The sequence below is a fragment of the Symphodus melops genome (genome assembly GCF_947650265.1).
Source record: "Symphodus melops genome assembly, chromosome: 19".
Taxonomy (NCBI): Eukaryota; Metazoa; Chordata; class Actinopteri; order Labriformes; family Labridae; genus Symphodus; species Symphodus melops.
In genome coordinates, this window is record NC_136709.1 from 22,140,058 (window position 1) to 22,156,107 (window position 16,050).

Genomic DNA, 16,050 nt, shown 5'->3' on the forward strand with positions numbered 1-16,050 from the left:
AGTAGTACGCAACGTGTTCACACAGTTTATTAACCAACTTTTCATGTCGAGTTGTGGGCCAAACATTGAATGATATCTGTCCTTTATGTATCGTAATTTATCCCCCTTACTTCCCTCCCTCCTCTGAGCGTCTCCAGTCTTCCCTGCCAAACTGGGAGCCTGTCTCCATGACAACGTGTTGCAGGCGGGGTTTGCCAGCTGGAGGCAGAGTCAGTCAGTCAGCGCTCAGTTGGCATCCGCGCCCCGAAACCTCCACACCGCATCACGCCCTGAGTGGAATGGAAGAAAAGGACCAGAAAGAGCATGTATGTGGAGGCCTTTTTACTGGATTTGCGGCGTGCATGGCAACATTTCATTCAGAGGTTTCACTCCTGGGTCGTTCAATTGGATTTAAAAAAATGCAGATAGTTTGTCCAGCTGAGTCACTGGCTGTTAACAATGTAGAACAATCAAGCTTTTGTTTCAGGCTTTAGGTGTGAGCTGAGCGCAGATGGAGACTCCTGCAGGATGCATGACTGAAGAAGCGCATCCTCCGACAGATGCTGGCAGTGCTGTGGCCTCCTCCTCATCTGCTATAACATGTCCATTGTTTCAGGGGGAGTACACCGGAGAGATAAAGGGCGGGCTGCGGCCTTCAATGAAGCTGGTTGTGATGGGAATCATCAACAAGAAGCCCAAAAGGTGAGAGCAAACACCTGCGTTTAGTCTCGCGTAAAGAGCTGTCCTGCTGCGCATATGACGTGGCAGCTAATTAAATGAAGGGGTTAAAAAAAGCCCTTTGCTTGTTTGTGAAGCAGCATTTAAAGACAGATATGCAGCTGTTTGAGTTTGAGTGCACGCCAACCTTCCAGCTCGTCCCCGCTTTGGAAAGGAACAACGTCTTTGTAATGCTCAGTGCGTTTCCTAATGATAGGTTAGGATGTGTGTGCGTGGGAGAAATGCAAAATCCCATGAAATGTGAAGAGTCATGCCGGACTTTTCTCCTGCTGATAACATCAAGTGTGTGTTCTGACTCAGTCATCAGTTAAATGGAGGGCGATGAGAAAACTAAGTGTGATGCAGAAGTTTGTTGAAACTTATTTTTAGCTCCAAACAAACATGAAGAGTAACATTTATGTTTTTAAATACTCTATTTAATTTTCAACGTTTCAGGGGAAATCACCCAGAATGCAATCTGGCCATACACTTTCATTGGAACATTATTATTTATTATAATATTATGTTAGCAGTAGCACTTTAATGTAATTGTTGATTAAAGAGCAGAGAGGTGAATTCTGCTCCTGAATGTTCTGGATTAGTTTGGACTAGAGAAGGTCGGCGCTCATTTCTCTCTGAGATGTGGAGAAGTTTAAAGTGGCGTAAGGGGGGAAACACTAAAATAGAGGAACCTCATGATCATATTTGTGTGGAGTAAACTGCAGTAAATATTTTGTGTTTCCTTGTCGGAGCAGCATGGAGGTGATTCTGTCCAGTCACCCTCAGGAGGAAGAGGAGGAGGGCGATGTGGGTCTCCAGCTGAAGATCAGCTTCATGGACAAAGCTGTCCAACGTAACTCCTGTCAGGCTGGAAAGTGGGGGAAGGCTGAAAACAACCTCTCCTTCTTTCCTTTTGCAGCTGGAGAGTCCTTCAAGGTACATCTTAAAAACTGTCTCAAAGCCAATTGAAGCTACTTTAAAAGTGTTTGGACTGTGGGAGGAAGAGTGTCCGGAGAGTTAATCACACAAATGTTAAGTGTTTAGTATTCTACTCTCTCATTGGATAATGAGGACAAAGATGATGTGGGGTTATCTCTGCTTTTACCCTCAACATTGTTGTAAGCCTGCAGACTCTTTGTTTTAGGTTGACGTGAGTTCTTCTCTAGATTTAAGAAACGTGACCTTCTCCTCCTCCGACTCTTAGATGGAGATCGTCTGCGAGCACCAGCAGTTTCGTATCCTGGTGGACGGTCAGCCCCTCTGCGGCTTCACCCACCGGATCTCCCCGCTCGCCTCCCTCACTGCCTTACGAGTCTTTGGAGATGTACAGCTCACCAAGGTGGCCTAACACCAGCGACAGGAAACAGCAGCGTACACAGGGAAGTTCTGGGACAGTCGACACTACATGAGTTTAGAATAGAGCCAGTTTCCAAGAGAGAATAAATTGCCCCATGATGGAAGATAAACCTGCCTCGTATTCACGCGTTAAGACAAAGTGCCTTCACTAGATTACTTATTTGGAGACTTGAAGAGAAAGACCGACAGTCATCAATGTCTTACACAAACCGAAGAATGTGATTTGAAATGAGGTCGAAGCTGTAACATTTTCCTTAAATGAGCAAACGTGAAGTGTGACTGCATCAGATCCTGGTGCTTTAAAATCTCAGACCGATGCCTTTGATTTCTCTGGAGTTAACTTTTGAAAGCACTTAACGTTTACGAGCGCCTGCATGAAGATGAATGTTCAAAAAACAATAGATTGTCATCCTGTAACAAGTTTCATTCACGGTGTTCACACGGCGGCCATTTTCCTGTGACGTCCAGCTCAGGACGAGGAGCTTTCATAAAGTCCAGATTTACAGGCAAACACACGCCTGGATTTCAGTTAGCATTCAGAGTCGGTCCCACGTCGATGGACATAGCAGCCATGTTGGGTTTTAACTCGGGCCGCTGACGGTTCTGACTTCATGGTGACGCATCAGACCGAGATCAAAGTGAGCTGATGTCTCACTTTAGCTGTTGGGCTAGCATACATTTTATTTTAACTTTGGCTGAATACCTCTCGAGGTTTGCTGAATCACACGTTATGTTAGCATTCAGCTACTTCCGAGTAGCTCCCTAGCTAACTAGGGAGTAGCCTGATGCTGATGCTAGCCTGTAACTAGCTGGGAGTTAATACTTAATAAACCCAACATCCTTTCAAAGGTACATTATCCATTAGCTTATCAGTTTAGAACATTAGCAAGCAAAACTAAACAACAGCGTACGAGACGTCAGAGGAAAATGGCCGCCGTGTGAAAACGTTAAAAAATGTAAAAACTATTCTGTAGCTTACATTAGTGCATGCTAGTAATCCACTCACACATTGTGTTATCACTTGGTTTGTGTATTTTTTCTCTTTCTTGGCACTTTTTATGTAAATGTTTCATTTTGACTTCACTGCAATAAATCACTTTAGTTGTTATTTTGTAACGTTTCCAGCTTCGTGGTCGAGTTAGATAGTCCAACGCCGACTGCAGAGAGCGTGACGCCTCGCTGAGGTTCTGTAAATGTTGTGTCATTTATGATGTCACTGGGAGGCTAACTCAACCTGAGCCTGAGTCACTCAGATGAAAGGTCGACTCAGCTGGGAGCCGCCCGTCTGTGAGCGCAACGCTGAGCTGCAATATGGCCGAACATTATTTATAATAACATTATGTAAAGTTGCACATGCTGGATGTACAAACTAAACGTGGGCAAAGTTTCAGTCAGAGGCAGACATGAGGTTTTTACTGACGCCGGGATCAGATGTGTGTGTGATCATGTGAAGCTGCTCTGAAGGTTTCAAACAGACTGATGACTTGAAATGTCCACATGAGGTCAAAGGTCAACGTGAAGAGGAGATGGGATCTTTAATGATACGAAGAACTGGTCTTTGAAACCCTCCAACCCTTTAAAATACAGTTAAATCCATCTTAAAACAACATATGTATCTATAAACATTTAAAGTGCATCTTTATCAGTTTGTGTCGACAGTAAACAGGATGTGTACTTTCATTTGTTTAAGTTTTATGTGAGCGCTCTGATTGCATCGATCCAGTCCATCTTCTCCTGGTGAGTCGGAGCCTGGATGAAGTAATGTGTGTCCTCCTGCGTGATGATCTTAAACAGGTTGCCTTGAATGTTTCCCTTCACACCTGCAGGGGAGGAAAGATCGGAGTCGACGAGGTTTACGTTACATCAGCGTGAGAATCACTTTATTTCTACAGTTTTTCTAATCAGGAAACTTCAGAAGAAAACGTGTTAACATTAAAGGTCACATCCAAATCCTTTTCTCCATGTTCCTCTAACATGTCTGTCTCCAAACCCCCCAATGATGAGAAAAGTCCATCCTCTCTGTCTTCTGCCTGCTCAAACAGGCCGTTTGGAGATGTTCCCTTCATGACATCACAAAGGGCAGTAGCCCCTCCCCCAGGTGGGTGACACTCCCACAGCTAGGTGTTTGTTCTGCCCTCTGAGTCTGCCTTCTCACCGTAAACAATAGGACATGGAGCCAGAAAGCAGCGAGTACACCCGAGCCCTTCCAGAGAGGGGGCGTGGCCAGTGTTGTACAATATGTGTGCTCATCATGTTGAACTATTTCATGACTCAAGGTGATTTCATGTGTGGATTAAGATGATATCTACTCATCACCACTCTAACTTTGAAATGACGTCTCCAAACATGCTGTTTCAAAACGTTCAGGTGTCTGACGTGGCGACGACTCACCTGAGGGAACTCCGTTATCGTGCAGAGAGGAAACCAGACAGCTCCGCAGAGAGAAACCGCCCACAGGGATGATGTCATCCTGGAGACAGGAAGTGGATGAGTCAGTGAGACGCTCTGGATTATAAGACGTCCTGAGGCTGAGACAGTCGGCCCTCAGAGCCTCTTATGGAGACTCAGACAGGTTTTAAGGTGTTTATGAAATGAAAAGATGTGATTTATAATCTCACCTTGGTGGGATCGTAGTAGTGAAGGAACGCCGGCTCTGAACGCAGAACAAACAGTCGAACCTTCCAGTTCTTCCGTCTGTGTCCCTGTGTTTAAACACGCAAAATCATTTGTTAAAAGAAATATGAGAGAACAGTTTGTGTCTTCAGAGCCCAGAAAAGTCTTTAGTACCTGTTTGAGCAGGTATCCTCTCTTTATCACTTTTCCACTCAGCTCCACGGCCGACAGCGACGACTCAGCCTTCACGCTTCCTCTCTTCTTCAAACTGTCCGACTGAGATTAAAGAGACATGCTGTGAGTTTCAGAACCGCTCTGGAGGCGGGTGCACAGAGACGTCCTGGTACTCACAAAGCTGTACAGCGCCGTGGAGTCGTCTATGAACTGCTCACTGAGGCCGGCGGTGCGGAGAGCCTCCACGCTCCTCATGCCCACGGTGCGCAGGAAACCCTCCTCCAGCAGGGCCGAGGCCAGCGTCATGGCCTCCACACGGGTCAGAACCAGCTGCATGAACACCAGCCAGTCCACCACCTCTGAACCTGCAGAGACTTTTAGATACGTCTGTGCGTTCTCTCAAACATACCAGCACTGAGACCGATACAGATAAGACACATGAAGCATCTTAAAGAGACGCTCACCTGAGAAACAGTTGCTGTAAGTGCTGCCGTGCTCCACGTGGTTGGTCATATTGATGCCACTGTGGACGTCATACATGGCGTCCAACACTTTGCTGTGAGACAGAAAGGATGAGACATGTAAAGAGCCGGCAGTGTGCAGGGAGAGGCAGTGAACGCAGCACATGTCTTTAGGCGTCACCTCAGGTTGATGTTGTGTAAGTTGGATCCACCGGGGTCGTCATGCTCCGTCACCTTCCCGCCTTCAGCCGTCTGGAGTTTGTCGACTGCGGCGATGATGTCACTCGCCCAATCATCTCTCTCCTCCCGCGAACAAGCCTCCAGGAAGTGATCCACCTTGTTCTTCGTCTGGAGCTTAAACACCAGCTGAACGTGAGCACAGGAGAGATCAGAGGTGACCTGAGGCGATGCTTCACAAAGTGTCTGAGCAGGTAGAGCCGCGCCTGCTCTGCGTTAACCACCAATAAAAACATAAAAAGAAACGTGCACGTCCATGTCAGGAAACGCACATCAACAATCCAGATGTGAGTCTTTGTTTCTGCGAAACTGATGATAAATGTTTAGATCAGAGTCAGCTGATTTTAAGATGAACTCAACACACGAATATGTGCAGTATATATATTTATATATATATATATATATATATTGATATATATATATATATATATACATAAAAAAACAAAAAACAGCAATTTGGATTTAAAAGTGTCATCCTGAACTTTTCTTTATTCAGGGTGAGGGGTTGGTGCACGGACAGTGAACATGTGAAGGCCTTTAAAACTCACCGGTCGGTTCTCGCACTCCAGAAAAGGACTGGTGATCACACAGTCCTTCAGCAGGATCTTCCCTCGCTGACACGAGTCCTTTCGGCCTCCTTCATATTTGTAGTACAGCAGCTTGTCAGGCGTCAACCTGAACCAGCGAGCCTTCCAGTTGTGCACAAGATGACCCTGACATCAGGTTCATAAAAAATCATTTCATCTTTCATCTCCACGCTCAGACAGCAGCAAACATCTGCATGAACTCTTATAAATCCACATGTGAAAGGATGTGTGTCTCACCCTCTTCACCAGGAAGCCTTCTCTCAGGATCACACTTCTCTGCTCAGGATCCATTCTGCTCCGTCAGCTCAGCTCTGCGTGTTAATACCTGCTCAGGTGTATGAATGCAGAGGGTTTTATTCCCCTCAGTGACTGACTCACTTTGTTCACACCCACACTGACTCGCCTTGCTCAACACTGGGATGGCGTTTGAATCCTGCAACTCCTGCTCAGCACCACCAGAGGGCGCTGTCACACCTTCAGGGGCCCAGCGTTAGATCTGTGAGCTTCTGCATGTTTCAGCCATGAAGCGCTGCAACCTTTTTTTACTCCCTCAAAGTGTTCAGGCTGATTTTAGCAGGAACAAAAACCCCAAACAGACCGTTTCCAAATGGATCGGGCCTTTATGAAGAAATCAAAGAAGGAAGCAGGACTTCTTCAAACTGTCCTTAGTGTCTCCCAGGTGAGGAAGAGCTCACACACAGGTATGCATTCATGAGGCCGCGTGCCGCAGACGCAGCGTGGCGACCGGCCAAATAAGAGTCCTGAAAAGGATCTGTTAAACACATAAAGGAAACAATCCCCCAAATCCTGCTCAGCTGAGCCCAAGGAGTGTCCCAGTGTCCTCAGTGTAACATTAACCATTAATCAAACATTCATCACCTTAAGGAATAATCTGAAGGTGTTCAGTATGAAGGGCGCTGACGCATGTCGTGTCACGTGGGCCGCAGGTTGTCTCGGTCACACGCTTTCAAACGCAAACACTCAGTGGACTGACTTCACTTTGTCCACATTGTTCCCAGGGTGTGTGTGTGTGTGTGTGTGTGTGTGTGTGTGTGTGTGTGTCCACTTCCACAGCTGCTTACACTGAGCCCCACGCGGCCTCATTGTGTTTTAGGAGAAAGGATTCTGGGAGTCCAAGCTTTGGACCAACCGGCGTGTCGGACAAGTCCAACATGATGAAGAAGACCAAAACTTCATGACACTTTATTCATCTTCAAATGTCAGTGAGAAATATTTCTAAACAAATAAAACTCAGTCTTCTCCTAAAGTGAAGGAGGGGCCATGTTTGAAGGTTGCATTTACAAACTTTGACCATCGTTTCTTCTGACTCTGCCTTCGAGGTCGAGCTGCAGCTTGAAGGAAATTGTTTTCACTTTTCCTCCCACAACAAATTAGGGGTTAGGTCCCTTTGTCCCGTCCCTCCCTGAATGTCGGGGTGAGATTAAGATTGCCTCGTCCTCAACAGAAGTGACAGTAAATTGCTTTTGTAAGAACAGGGTGAAATAATCATGTTAGCAGACTCTCTCTCTCTGTTTGCTGCCAGACTTCCCAATCAGTGACCTCGCTGATAAAAGGTGACACGGCCACGCAGACGTTTACGGGTATGTTGACCTATTTTACACGCCGTGTGACTGTGTGACTGCTTGTTTTCCTTCCATGCAGCACTTTAGAGAAGCTCAGTTTGTTCTCTGTTAGCACCTCTTCACTCCCGGCAGGCTGACAAACAGACTTGACACTTCCAGACGACGCCTACTTTTTATTCACAAATCTTTCAACATGAAAACGTTAAATACATAAAAAAGAATTAAAGTGCTTCACTATCAAAAAGGTTCAGGCAAAGATGCAGCTTCAGCTCCTACAGAGACAAATGAAGGTGAACATTCAACTTACAGAAGAACAGAAACAGTTTTAAACCAACACAGAAGGTATTGAACCCGTGACCTGTGCCGCTGTGCTCAAAGGTTCGAATTTACCCTTTAATATCTAAATCAATAAAAATGGACAAAACGATGTTAAATATAGTTTCAACAGTTCTTAAAGACAGAGAAATCCTTCATGTTCGAGTTGTAACAGCCCGTGTCTGTCGTGGAGGTCGCCATGGCAGAAACAAGTTTACCGTTGTCGTGGAAACGGTGGATGTTAGCTCAAAGACGCGACGCGTGGAGGCGTGAGCTGCTAATGAGAGCTGCCGTTCTGTCGCAGCTCGTCGGTGAACGTGCGGTCGTCATGACTACGGTCAACTCTGAGGTCATTTTCTTTAGGGGGGGAGAATCACTCCCATGATTAACCGCTAGCTGTCATTATTGTTCTGATTGAGAGCCCCCCCTGGTGGAGAAATTGACAAACTGGGCCTTTAAAGCTCTCACAGACCAGTGTATCAGTCCGCTCTAAAAAGTAGTCCCTCGACACGCTCTTAAAGGATTGAAAGGATTTAAAGGATTTAAAGGGGAGGTTTTCTGAACGGGGCTCCTTTTGTTTTGTATGTTTACATGAAGCGCTGGCAGCTATTGGACAAAGGACGAATATGTCCTTCCATCATGTCCTTCCACTGCTCCACTTGAATTTCCCTCGGGATCAATAAAGTATCTATCTATCTATCTATCTATCTATCTATCTATCTATTTAAGAGTATGTTTCAAATATTACAAACTTGACTGATGAGCTGTTTGGAGAGTTGGAGACAGAAGTGTTAGTTTTGACCTGTGGGGAAATAAAAACGCCATCTTTACCTGTTGGGTTGGTTCTAATCATGTCATCCCATTGGACGAGAGTGGTGAGGCGTTCGCTAAAGAGATATATACAAAGCATGTGGCTTCTCATCGACTTGGTGTTTTACAGCTGAGTCGCTGTCAGTCGAGCAGCCACAAAAACAACAACTAACGCTTGTTTAAAAGCTGCACACCTAAACTCTCTGCTCCTGAATGGCGTTCAGAGCTCGTTCAGTAGATTACGGTTCTGGTTCCTCTGGAGCCCAGCTGGACCTGCAGAGCATCAGATCGGGGCGTGTGGCGGAGGTTTAGGCGGGGCTCAGCCCGTGCCACGCAGACACAACTTTCTCCGGGTGAGCGATCATGTCCTTCCACTGCTCCACGGCTGCAGGGAGCGGGCTGTCGAGTCCCAGCTGGACCTGACAGAGACGTTAGAAGGGCAGTAATTACTGAACACTCCTCCAAACGTGAACATTAAAAACATCTGGAGACTAACTGGAGCAGACTTTGAAACATCACTTTGTTGGGATCCCGAGACCAGACGGGATCCATTTCATCCCTCAGCCTGACTCTAGGCCTACCCCAGGGTCTCCCCTCAGCTGAGACCTCAAAGAGATCCACAGCTTAGACCTCCTTTCCTTCTCTTGAATCCACGCTCGCTCCCTAAAGCTCAGGACCACGTCTGAGGGTCTGAACGATGGTAAACATTTTGCCCTCTTCATGGTTCGGCACATTTCTGCAGACGCTGAGCCAATCAGACTCCAGGATCCTTAAACCCCCCCCCCCCTCCCCAAACTCACCTGTCCCAGACACTGTTTCCTCCGGACCGAGCTGCGGCTGTACAGTTTGACTGACAGCGAGCAGTCCTGGTCCACCGCAGCCAGCAGGAAGTGAAACGTCTCCGCCCACCCACACTGACCCTTCGAGGCCTTCATCACTCGAGTCTTCTTCTTCATCACCACCCGCCCGAGCTGGTGCATCTCCGCTTTGACAAAGAAGGCTTCAGAGGGGGGAGGAGACACGGTCACTCACAGACACAGTTTACTGTAACGCCTGCCTCCAGTCATATGTACCTTGTGTGAGCGGAGTGGAGGATGCTGGGAGGTTTTGAGCGGCGAGGACTTGGAGCTGGATGCGCCCGTTCACTGGCTGAAAGCAGGTGGTGAGGTTGAGCTCGGCGTGGCACACCTGAGAGAGAACGTCTGATTCATGAAGCTTTTTATGGCACAAACTAAATAAGATCACAAACAATCACAGCGGCCACAGAAGTCAAGACCTCACTAACCCAGACCAGGACCAGTCACGACCAGCGTGCTCCAAGACTAAGACCAGCGCAGACTGAAAAGTCCTGATCTAAGGGGGCGTGTCCCTCGGGAGGTTTAAACTTTAAACGACTTAAAGTGAGTCGCTCTTCTCACCACAGTGATGACCTAGAGACAGATCAGATCAGTGGGGGTCTGGACCGGTCTGGATTTAAAAGTCCCTGTCTGAGACTTTGATGAGTCTTCACAGAGTGACGGAGGTTTGCTGAAACGTTCGCTCAGATGACTCACTGAGTGATGAAGTGCACAAACACTTCGATTATCATCCAGTCCACGCGCCGCTCTCTGAAATGGTCTGACCTACTTTCCGGGTGTGACGAGTCGAAGACGAAGAGCACAAAGCTTCATCACTGCCCTCCATGATGCCTCCTCTCTGTCACCATGCAGCAGAGTCATCACAGAGGCAGCTGAGCGAGCTGCACGCCGGCCTGCGCTCTGATGAAGGTGATCACAGACTGTTCTCAGAGTGGATTTGTGTTTCAGGTGTGAGTGCAGGAACACTCACGGAGGCTTTGGAGCGAGGGCTGAGCTCCAGCCAGTGCTCGCTCTCCTGAGCGCCGAGCTGTCGCAGAGAGAGGACGCACTCGGCCACCGTGCGCTTCTTGTTGCTGTGCGTCTGCAGCCGCAGCACCAGAGCGCTGCAGCGCAGCTGCTGCAGGCGCAGGGCGAACACGAAGGTCTCCATGAAGGACACGTCCTACAGAGCAGAGGGACGAGCTGTTAACATTCATCCAACATCAGAGAGGAACCTTTTAAAAGCCTCCAAAACAAGAAGACATGTCCTCTAACATGTCCCTCTAACATGTCCCTCTAACATGTCCCTCTAACATGTCCTCTAACATGTCCTCTAACATGTCCCTCTAACATGTCCCTCTAACATGTCCTCTAACACGTGTCTCTAACATGTCCCTCTAACATGTCCCTCTAACATGTCCCTCTAACATGTCCTCTAACACGTGTCTCTAACATGTCCCTCTAACATGTCCTCTAACACGTGTCTCTAACATGTCCCTCTAACATGTCCTCTAACACGTGTCTCTAACATGTCCCTCTAACATGTCCTCTAACACGTGTCTCTGACATGTGACCGTGAGCTCCAGCGAGCTGGGGCTCAGGTTAGGGGGGGCGTCTTACCGGACTGTAGTCCTTGACGGAGCTCTTGAACTGGATGGCTTTGGGGACGGTGATGATCCCTTTGAATCCAACCTTCTGTTGTTGGGCTCCGTCAGGAGGAAGCTGGAGCTCTGAACACTGAAGACCAATGAAAAGAAAACAACTAAATCCAAACCCTCACCTGGATCCATCAGGTGTGCAGGTACGCTCCTCACTCATCTCTGCTCCCCCACAGGGTGCATGATGGGAAATATCCTAAACGGGTCAGTGTAGAGTTCTGACAGTGAGAGTGTAGAAGACTTCCTGAACAATAGTTTCATGTTCAGTGAAGGCGCTCTCTCTCTCTCTCTCTCTCTCTCTCTCTCTCTCTCTCTCTCTCTCTCTCCCCCCCCCCTCTCTCTCTCTCTCTCTCTCTCTCTCCCCCCCTCTCTCTCTCTCCCCCCCCCCCTCTCTCTCTCTCTCTCTCTCTCTCTCTCTCATAAAGACTCCTGTGTTTGTCAGAACCTTTACCTGCCGAGTGTCCGAGCTCTCCTCACACAGAGGCTCCTCTGAGAAACACACAAAGCAGCTCTGTGTCCTCGTGCTCGCTCGCCCCCCCCCCCCCCCTCGCCCCCCCAGCGTGTCACCTTACCTGGACCAGAGTGATCCACACCTGCTCCAGAGTCTCCTGGTAGCTCAGCTGGATGCACACCTTCCCCAGCTCACGCTCGTCCCAGGACAAGGGGATGGAGTCTGTGACCACGGCGAGAAGACAGGACAGGAAGACGTCATGGCGAGCGTGTAACGTGCGTGTAACGTCAGGGTGGAGAGTTATTCACCCGCTTAAAGAAATCTAAAAGTATCCAGTGATGTTCAGATTCTGATCCAGACTTTATTCATCCTTGAAGGTGGACTGAGCTCACAGACTCAAACAGAAGGTGGAAGCATAGAGACAGTAAAGTGAAGGTGGAGACAGAGGTCAAAGGTCATTTACCTAAGCTGCTCTCTATGGAGCCGAACCTGGCGGAGGACGTGCTGCTGAGGACGCTGGACAGCGAGTCGAAGTGCTGCAGCTGAATCAAACAGAGGAGTGACGTCAGAATGAGGAAATCTTCACCGCTGTATTATTTACATTTTTCCCTCTGAGGACAATAAATGTCCCAGAGAGCCGTGTCTCGTCTCCACTGTGTGTCCTGTTCGCTCTAACGCCACGGCGCCGTGTTAAACGTTTACCTTCTTTCATTCTGAGGAGACACGATCAGAGAAATCAGACATTTTTACATTTCTCAGTTTAAAGCAACAATATGTAGGAATTCGACTGGCTGCACTTTGGCGCCCACTAAAGGCCTCTGAGTGCAACTGCACCATGGAGACGCACGCAGCTCTCCTCGCCCTCAGAGACGGCGTGCATGTTGACACGCAGTGGCAGCATGGAGAGGATCAAAAAGGTCACGTGCACTGACATGGTTCACTTATATAACGCTGCAGAGACATTACTCGCAGTGTGTCCTTTGTCTTTTCCCCGTGTCCCCGTGTCTCCTCGTTTCTAACCTGCTATTTTACACCAAAATGTCTTCATATTAATTTGTGATAAATTAATGGCGAGAAGTTCCCGTCTTCTGCTGAGGACAGTGGAAACTGTCAGGCTATATTTAGTCCACACATGTTGAGATAAGACAGAGAGGCGTCTCACCTGCATGTGAGTCTGAGCGCTGGACAGGTCGAGCATGGAGCTGCTCAGACGCTGGTCGCCGCTCGGCCTCAGAGTCCAACCTGGGAGGAAAACGATTTTACAGTCCATGAGCATTGTCCCCCGAGGGGTTAATGTCATGTAAATACATAAAGTCAGCGTGCAGACATCACGGAGCTGAGTCACTAACACCTGCAGACGGGACAAAGGACCTCTGATTATAATCAGAGGGGACGGATTTTAAACAGTGTGCTCTGATTGGATGTTTGATTTCACCTTGCAGTCGTGGAAAGTGGAAACAAGCTGTCAGGCGCTCTTTGAGTTCAAGGTGTGTAATAAAGCTGAGCTGCTCTCTCAGCCGGCGTGTTTTGTTACCTGGACTTTGGGGACTGGAGCTTCTGTTCTTCAGCGTGTCTCTGCGGCTGGAGCCGGGGGACATGTACTCCACCATGTGACCCTGGTGGAAGCTGGACTCGGGGCTGAAGCTGAAGAGAGCGGAGCCCAGCAGCTCGGCCTTCCTGTCTGCGTAGGTGCAGCGTGCCGAGCCTGCAGGCAGAGAGCAGGAAGTCAGCGTGTGTTCGAGCAGGACATCCTGCTTCTTCTTCCTCACAGCTGGATTCACCTTCAGGACGGTCTGAGCCGATTTTAATGAAAGCTGGAAGAGACGATGAGCTGTGGTTGTTGTGGGCGGAGTCATTGACAGACACTTCTCTCTGCCTGATGGGGGCGCCGTTAGTGTGTGCACCTAAACCTGCTCAACTCAGACCAAACACTAACCGCACCTCCTCGGGGCGCCGGGGGCTTAGTGGTGAGGGTGTGCGGTTCGAGAGTTATTAAGTGAATAATGATTTGTGTGTTCAGATGATGAAGAGGAGCGGCGTTATTTACCAACCCAGCCTTTAAATCAACACTGACACCCAGGACGGGTTTGATCCACGCTGCTCACCGCGCTCTGAAGGCGAGGTCGCGTTCGCTACTTTAACCCCTCAAGACCCAACAGCAGCCACATCTAATCAGGGTCCACACTGAAAACCAGGACCCCCTGATCCCAGAGGACCCTGATCCCAGAGGACCCCTCTGACCCTGATCCCAGAGGACCCTGATCCCAGAGGACCCCTCTGACCCTGATCTCAGAGGACCCCTCTGACCCTGATCCCAGAGGACCCTGATCCCAGAGGACCCCTCTGACCCTGATCCCAGAGGACCCCTCTGACCCTGATCCCAGAGGACCCCTCTGACCCTGATCCCAGAGGACCCCTCTGACCCTGATCCCAGAGGATCAAAAGTCCATGAAGAGATTTAAATGTACTGTCTGGAAAACATCAGGAATGTGGGCTTGATGAAGGACTTGGTGGTCCTGGTTCAGTCTGTCTTAAAGCAAAGAGGGGGGGGCAGCAGTCAGCTGATGACATTGATTTCAGCTTGCTACGTACTCTGCGGTCCAGACTGCAGGTTGGGGAAGCGGGAGCCTCTGGGTTGGACGTACGAGGCCTTAAAGGTCGGCAGGACGAAGGGCACCTCTTTACCATCGGGGGGCAGCTTGGACAGGAGGTAATCCTCAGTGACCCCCATCCTCCCTTCATCCGGCCCCCAGCCCAACGCTGCGTCTTTGTTGGGAGGAATCCTCAGAGTGATGACTGGAGGACAGGAGGGGACAGCGTGAGAGGAGAGCGAGGCTGTGTGGAGTTAAGCAGCTGTGCAGGCTTACCTTGGCTCTCCTGCTCCGTCTGCTTGGTGAAGTTCTTGCAGCATTCTTTGAGGCAGTCCATGGTGACAGCGCTGAAAGAGTGAAGTTACGGTTTACAGAGCAAACAGAGACGCAGCAGGGGCCGGATCAAACCTGTCAGCAGGGGTTTATGATGCCACATTCATGTTGTTCATTTGTCTTTAGAGTTTGGGAAGCGTCTCTGCTTCACTTTGTCTCCAACAACATGTTTTAAACTTTAAACTGATCAGTGGGCTGGGTCACTTTAAACTGTGGAACATGATCCCGCTCCTCTCTCCTGTGTTTAGGGAATGTTCAGCTCTTATTCAGGAGAGAATCTGCAGTAATGTGTCTTTGATTTAAGCTTGAATTGTTATATAAGAGATATGACGGCTAAACAAACATACAGATACGATCCCTTCATCTGTTTCACTAACCTGCAGAGTTTGAGCCTCGTGAGCCTAAATCCCTGAAACCATCTGAATCGTCTCTGAAGTAAATCCATTCAAATATCAACTCCACTTTGTTTGACACATTTAAATGTTTCTCACATCGTTTTGTTCTTTAGTCTCAAATATTTTGATCAAAGTTTAAAAACACAAAAACACCTGACTGATGGATTTAGTCCTGCTGGATTACTTTTGATCAACCAAGCCCCTAGTGGTGACTCTCTGCACTGCAAGAAGTATAAAAACCCTTCACCTCAAAAACAACCCAGTCAAGAGACAGAACTTTAAAACTCTGAGCTGCATGAAGACGCTCAGTTGTTGTTAAGAATATAAAACAGGATAATAAAGACTTACCTGTGATGTTTCCACTGAACGAGGAGCTGCTTCTCATGGGCGAGTGGAGAGAAAATGCAGCTCAGGTTTCTTAAATGCTCCAGGTCTCTCTCTCTCTCTCTCTCGCTCTCTCTCTCTCTTGCTCGCTCGCTCTCTCTCTCCCCTCCCTCCCTCCCTGATTCCCGGACTGACACTGTCTCAGCTTCCTTCCCCAAACAGCGCTGAGAGCATCACTTTCTGTTTTGATTTGCCTCGTTCACCAAACTTTATTTCCTCCCTCAGTTTTTATCTACACGCCGCCTGTGCCTCATTATCAGAGTATACACTGAGCCAACACACAGATCCTGTATGTCTTTGTTTACCGAGCATGCTCACAGACAGCTTCACAACCTGGAAACATCCAAAATGTTTTTCATTGATAAAAAAAAACAGATTTATATTCAATTATAGAAAATGAGGTGTTATGGATAAATGCTTTAAGTAGTTACTTGCAATCCTTGTTTGGAATTCCATTTTCTTAAGTTGAGAGTACTCTACTTGCTGTTTGAATTCAACCATGCTTTTATTTTGAAATAAAGTGAGGCGCTTCTGGTAGATCGATGGTTATGACATTAACTAAACACGGCA

At 48.2% G+C, this 16,050-nt stretch overlaps 3 protein-coding genes across 3 annotated transcripts; 1 reads left to right on the plus strand and 2 right to left on the minus strand.

Moving 5' to 3' along the window:
• Nucleotides 1-147: 147 nt before the first annotated feature.
• On the plus strand, nucleotides 148-3,160 carry LOC306840672 (galectin-related protein A). Its single transcript, XM_079370102.1, has 4 exons — nucleotides 148-305; nucleotides 596-681; nucleotides 1,452-1,632; nucleotides 1,901-3,160. Exons 1-4 carry the CDS (start codon nucleotides 168-170, stop codon nucleotides 2,042-2,044), a joined length of 549 nt encoding a protein of 182 aa, XP_079226228.1. The 5' UTR covers nucleotides 148-167; the 3' UTR covers nucleotides 2,045-3,160.
• Nucleotides 3,161-3,735: 575 nt separating this feature from the next.
• Nucleotides 3,736-6,859, minus strand: plek2 (pleckstrin 2). Its single transcript, XM_079369012.1, has 9 exons — nucleotides 6,362-6,859; nucleotides 6,086-6,250; nucleotides 5,482-5,666; nucleotides 5,304-5,395; nucleotides 5,017-5,204; nucleotides 4,840-4,941; nucleotides 4,671-4,754; nucleotides 4,444-4,522; nucleotides 3,736-3,872 (listed from the first exon to the last, which is right to left on the minus strand). The coding sequence occupies exons 1-9, from the start codon at nucleotides 6,413-6,415 to the stop codon at nucleotides 3,745-3,747; spliced, it is 1,077 nt and encodes a 358-aa protein (XP_079225138.1). The 5' UTR covers nucleotides 6,416-6,859; the 3' UTR covers nucleotides 3,736-3,744.
• A 1,956-nt stretch (nucleotides 6,860-8,815) lies between these two features.
• Nucleotides 8,816-14,852, minus strand: tc2n (tandem C2 domains, nuclear). Its single transcript, XM_079369013.1, has 11 exons — nucleotides 14,645-14,852; nucleotides 14,370-14,573; nucleotides 13,312-13,482; nucleotides 12,940-13,019; nucleotides 12,241-12,319; nucleotides 11,899-11,999; nucleotides 11,289-11,405; nucleotides 10,660-10,851; nucleotides 9,906-10,020; nucleotides 9,633-9,832; nucleotides 8,816-9,251 (listed from the first exon to the last, which is right to left on the minus strand). The coding sequence occupies exons 1-11, from the start codon at nucleotides 14,703-14,705 to the stop codon at nucleotides 9,141-9,143; spliced, it is 1,431 nt and encodes a 476-aa protein (XP_079225139.1). The 5' UTR covers nucleotides 14,706-14,852; the 3' UTR covers nucleotides 8,816-9,140.
• Nucleotides 14,853-16,050: the final 1,198 nt, after the last annotated feature.

Bases quoted from the DNA above. Each gene is read 5' to 3' on its own strand.
- LOC306840672 (XM_079370102.1), top strand. From the start codon at position 168: ATGACAACGTGTTGCAGGCGGGGTTTGCCAGCTGGAGGCAGAGTCAGT. The intron at 682-1,451 runs GTGAGAGCAAAC...TTGTCGGAGCAG, and splicing joins ATCAACAAGAAGCCCAAAAG to CATGGAGGTGATTCTGTCCA. The intron at 1,633-1,900 runs GTACATCTTAAA...TCCGACTCTTAG, and splicing joins CAGCTGGAGAGTCCTTCAAG to ATGGAGATCGTCTGCGAGCA.
- plek2 (XM_079369012.1), bottom strand. From the start codon at position 6,415: ATGGATCCTGAGCAGAGAAGTGTGATCCTGAGAGAAGGCTTCCTGGTG. The intron at 6,251-6,361 runs GTGAGACACACA...ACCTGATGTCAG, and splicing joins AAGGCTTCCTGGTGAAGAGG to GGTCATCTTGTGCACAACTG. The intron at 4,755-4,839 runs GTACTAAAGACT...GTTTAAACACAG, and splicing joins GAGGATACCTGCTCAAACAG to GGACACAGACGGAAGAACTG.
- tc2n (XM_079369013.1), bottom strand. From the start codon at position 14,705: ATGGACTGCCTCAAAGAATGCTGCAAGAACTTCACCAAGCAGACGGAG. The intron at 13,020-13,311 runs GTAACAAAACAC...TTTTCCTCCCAG, and splicing joins CTCCAGTCCCCAAAGTCCAG to GTTGGACTCTGAGGCCGAGC. The intron at 9,833-9,905 runs GTACATATGACT...CCCCCTCTGAAG, and splicing joins CTCCACTCCGCTCACACAAG to CCTTCTTTGTCAAAGCGGAG.